The 5,058-nt window shown below is 36.3% G+C and overlaps 2 protein-coding genes across 4 annotated transcripts in view; one reads left to right on the top strand and one right to left on the bottom strand.

The window, feature by feature from the left end:
* LOC113114360 (uncharacterized) overlaps positions 1–5,058 on the bottom strand; it is a 575,280-nt gene that overhangs the window by 352,125 nt on the left and 218,097 nt on the right. The gene's annotated exons all lie outside the window — the stretch shown is intronic.
* LOC113114368 (putative methyltransferase NSUN7) overlaps positions 1–5,058 on the top strand; it is a 31,842-nt gene that overhangs the window by 26,125 nt on the left and 659 nt on the right. For both annotated transcript variants that reach the window (XM_026281283.1, XM_026281284.1), the window contains exons 11-12: positions 2,117–2,252; positions 4,100–4,394. In XM_026281283.1, coding sequence (XP_026137068.1) covers positions 2,117–2,252; positions 4,100–4,394 — 431 coding nt within the window. The remainder of the gene's footprint in view (positions 1–2,116; positions 2,253–4,099; positions 4,395–5,058) is intronic.

The following is a 5,058-nucleotide window of genomic DNA, read 5'->3' on the forward strand; positions in this document are numbered from 1 at the left end:
TGTATATATATATATATATATATATATATATATATATATATATATATATATTCCTTTTTATTATGTTTTTGCATATTTTATACATATTTATAAGTTAAATAATTTTTAAACAAAAGTGGTGTAAGGGGAAAAGGCATTTTTATGAGGAATCTGACAAATTAAAATATTTTTTCCCTGCAAAAACAATATAGCTTCAAACCAGGTATAATGCAGGTGAGACCAAATACTGATGCCTTAATATGATGTTTTTAATATAAAAAAGTCAAAGACATGTTACACCAAAATTCAATAAAGAACAATAATTGTGTGTGTGATGAAAAGTGGATGAAAAGATTGAGCTAGTCATGATTAACCAATCAGCTGTGTGCAGTGATAATTAGCTCCGCCCCTCTCTCTCCCTGTGCTCCAATCAGCTGACGGTTAGCAGCTGTTGTTCAGTATAAAGCTCGGTGTTCAGAGTGTTGAAGGAGATTTTTCATACACAGTGTCAGCGCTCACATAAATCAGTGCTTATTTAGTCTGAAGTAATGTTTTTTTACCCCTTTAGTCTGTCTATATTGTGTTCATTATCAATAATATGAAAGAGAAGTTTCTAAAGCGTTTAGATCATCAGTAGTTGCAAACACTGGAAGGGTTTCTGGACAGTCAGTGATTTTGTTTGCTGTGTTTATAAATGATCATCAAGATGTGATTTTGACCATTAACTCTTAATGCGTATGAGAGATGAAAGCAAAGTGAAATACATGATGAATGTTCACACTGAAACAGCATCTCATGTCCAGCAAGAACTACAAACGAACTATGATCTGTATTAACTAACTAATCAACTAATTAGTTATTTTGTTTTATAATATTGCTTTAGATTTTTTAATATATGCATTGTATTGCTTAAATCTTCCAGTCTTTATTTCGGCAAAAACTGAAGAATTAGTCTCGCATTTTCTTGTGTAGTTGGCAAGAGTTTTCACAAACTTTGTTCTCACTAGAAATCTGCTTTAATTATTGCCATTTAATTACTTAGCCAACGGTTTTATCTAAAGCAGCTTGCAAATGAAGTGAACCTTTGTCCAAAAAACTGAATGTTGTTACAATGTGCTTAGTATTTTCAGTGCATTAGAAGCAGACCGCAGCACAGACGTACAGTAAAGCGAGCTGTGTGTGTGTGTGTGTGTGTGTATATAAAAGCAGAATGCATGTTTACTATGCATTAATTTATTCAGTTTAATAACTGCACTAGGCCATATCCTGATTTTCAATATATTTTGATTTATGTGTGCAGCTGTGTTGGAGGAGGATAGAAAGGAGTCAAGCTGCTCTCGTAGTTGTCAGATAAATGAGTGATCGTCTCTCTGGTCTCTCTCTAGTTCACACTCAGTGCTGCATTGAGTGCTCAGATGGAAATCTACCATTTTTTAGGACAAAATTACACCGTGCAGAATTCAGTGACGTCAAGATAAAATAAATCCCAAACCTGTAACCAGTGAAAGACATGAACTTTTTTTCATTTAAAGAGCTGATATTCGCCCTCTCTTAATAAGGGCAACTTTAAATGTGTCTCCTTTCATGTAAATTTTACTCTGTAAATGCAATTAGAATAAAAAGACTATATGATTAAACTCAATATCAGCGAAAGCTAGTTTTTCCTGCTGAAATGGCATCTGAAGTGGTATTTGGGTTTACAAACATGGTTTAATCTATCTTAGAGATTGCATAAAACTGTGTAAATATAAAACATATTAAATATAGAAATAATGAAATGTTGGAAAAAATCATTTATACTCTAAATATGAATCAAGTCCTTGTCTTAAGCGAGTCATTGAGTCATTCACTCAATCAATTCCTTCAAACGCTGATTCATTGTGGAGTGAATCAGATGATTGGCTGCGTCTGAAGTCGAATGATCTCTGAATCAGTGCTTCTTTTGATAAAATAATTACTGTCTGACTATCCAGTATGTTGTCTTTGTGACCTTCCAGAATAAGTTGCATCACTTCACTTCCTTTCACAAAGGAAAGCTTCTTTTTTATTATTAAAACCTGCTTGACTGGCCACAGTTCCAGCTATAACATAACCAAATAAGTGTGTGTGTGTGTGTGTGTGTGTGTGTGTGTGTCAGGTTGAGTTCTCCAAGTCTCCTGCAGGACTCTATCATTGAAGACGATGAGGAATCAGAGCAGATGAAGGACCGATTCTTCAGAATGAAAGCATCGGATCATAGTAACGGCTGTTTTTTAGCGCTGCTCACACGAGAGGTACTCAACATCAGCATTATCATTCCCCAAAAATGGCCCAAAACCAGATACTCAAGTATTTACACAAATAATGAAATGTGGATTATCTGATCAGAAAACCGTTAGTTCTGCATTTAAAAACAAATGTTTTACCCTCCATTTGTGTGTTTGAAAGCACTTGAGATGTGGTTAAATGGGAAGGAAAATGTAATACTTGCATATATTGATAGTATAGTGTATGTACTATATGCTACATAAAAGATTATGCAGTATGCAGAACTGTAAAAATACAGTTTTATAGAAGAATGTAATTAAATGATGAGTAAAGAAGAAAATAAAAGGGTCTGGTCGTACACTGTGCATTATAGCTACGTCTCCGTAATGAGAGGAAACTGTGACTATTTCTGATCGATCTGTTTGTGATACTAGACAATCACTGTTGATGCCTTTAGTCAACATCAAATCAACACACATATATTCTGAACACTCGCTCTTTATTAAAACATCTGACAAATAGATGAAATGTGGACCATTCAAACTGCGGAGGGAAAACATTTCTGAAATATATTTTGAACAGTATCTTTATATTTAGATATTTAACATGCACAATCCTAAAATATATATTTAAAATATTTATGTAAATATTGTAAAATGTATTTTTCTTGAGTATCTTTTTAACCAATTTTGTATATATATATTTATAACTTTTTTTTTTTAACTATTTATATATTTTCATTTTAAAACCATTATATTTATGTTGATCTTACTAAGCCAAAAATAGTAATAAAATAACTAAAATATTTTTTTAATTATTTTGCTTTATCTTCCTGAGATATTTGTGAGCCAGATTTCTGTATATTTTTCTGTGTGTGCGAATATAATCATTAAAAAAATAATAATATAAACCGACAGAGCGAGTCTGTGAGCTGGAACAGATGTGGTTTTTCAGGCTGGTTTATTTTAGTGTGATGTTGTTTTTGCTAGTCGAGGCTCAAAGCAAGCTGGGAAGAGTTTCTCTGGGGGTTTGTAGAGACGCTCTTTGTTCCTCATGTCCATATTCTCCTGGACTAATCCTGCCGTGTCTGTTGAGGAATCCCGTCTTTCCCTCCCTCTGCTTTCATCTGCTGCTAAAAATAACACGACAGAGAGACGGAGGAAGAGAGAAGAGCTTAAACCCCAGAGAACCACGTGATGTGTACGATTCATATACGATGAGTTAGATTACAGCGATCCGTCATATTTATATCTGCGCTGACAGTCAGGAAACCATCATCAAGCTCCGTATCCTTCCTGCCATGACTAATAAAAGCCACTAATAAAGATCATTGTCGTTCGCTTAAAAAGGTCTCATAAAAAGGCTATTAGACGTGTGTGGGATATTACCCTCCTCCTGTAACACGCGGCTTTACGATGCATCTGTACAGTCACACCTGGGACTAATAAAGTCTTCAGCTGCGTTCAGAGAGAAGATCGGCTCTGTTTCTGATCGGTCAGTCATGACTCGAGTCACAATCATGATGAGCTTAATCTGGGGCCCGAGCCGCATTAGAAACTCAGGACGGGCAGTACATGTGTGATGAGGAAGAGGAGGAGGAGGAAGAGTTGAATAATTCAGCCCTCATGTCTGCATGTGTTAGCATCAGCAGAGCAAAACCTCACGTCCTCATACACACACACGAACTGAATTATTCACTGTAAGAGAGAGAGTGTGTGTGTGATTGTAAATATAGTTGTAAAATTTACCCCTCAGTTCAACTGATTTTTTAAAATATATGCATTTGTCAGATCAGTTTATCTAAAGTGCCTCCTCAGAACCAATACAATAGTGATTCAAATGCACTTTCTTTATTGTTTTGTCTCCTGCACAGCCTGAACCAGAAGTGATAGCAACGCCACAGGAAGTGCTCGCTCGCGCAGCGGCTAAAGGCTTGTTAGACGGCCTCCACCCAAACCAGCCAATCAAGAAAGAAGGCAGAGGCCGACGGTCCCGCAGAGCACCCGCCAATCAAAAACGCTCTGTGAAGACACGCCCACACACCACACAGAGCGACCAATCACGTGTCGCGGAATTTCTGAACCGTGAGATGAAAGGAAGCAGCTCAGAGCCGACACTGAGTCATCAGAACGGAAGAACTCAGCCGCCTCGGAGTCCGGCACACTACGGTTACTTCAGTTTAACAAATACACAATAACATTTCATAGTTAACACCGTGTCCTAACTATACACGATGCCACAGGATTCAATCAAATATTACAGCCAATCAGAAGCATGTGTGGGCGGAGCCTCTCAAAGCGATCTGCACTTGCAACAAAATACGTTTATAAGTGCTGCTCAAAACTAGGATTGGGTATTGATTATTAAATATCAAACCTTTTTAACATCATTAAATGTACATTTAATGTACTTATGCCATCTTTTTTGTCAAGAGCTGAGGTGAACTATCTTTTGTTGCTTTCATTACGGCAATAAGGTCACACTAAATGATATTCAAACTCACATTAGACACGTTAAACTTTGAATAAATCACATCAACACCTGAGAATTGTCTACTGTCATATAATTTTTGTGCTTGCGTTCCAGCCGCGACGTCGCAGAAACAGAAACGGCTTCTAAAATAGAAATGTTGCATGTCTACTTTGCAGCTGGTTAGGAAAAAACCTAAGATTTAACATGGAAAAGATATATTTGATCTCTTATGGCGGTATTGCATGTAGTTATGACACGGTGTAATCTGTAAACACTTTTTTTTTTAAATTTTTACTTTTTTCAGAGTAAACTACTGAGGAAGACTCACCAAATGTCCTGTTTACTTCTGTATCTCCACAG

Source organism: Carassius auratus, chromosome 14 (genome assembly GCF_003368295.1).
Source record: "Carassius auratus strain Wakin chromosome 14, ASM336829v1, whole genome shotgun sequence".
Lineage (NCBI taxonomy): Eukaryota > Metazoa > Chordata > Actinopteri > Cypriniformes > Cyprinidae > Carassius > Carassius auratus.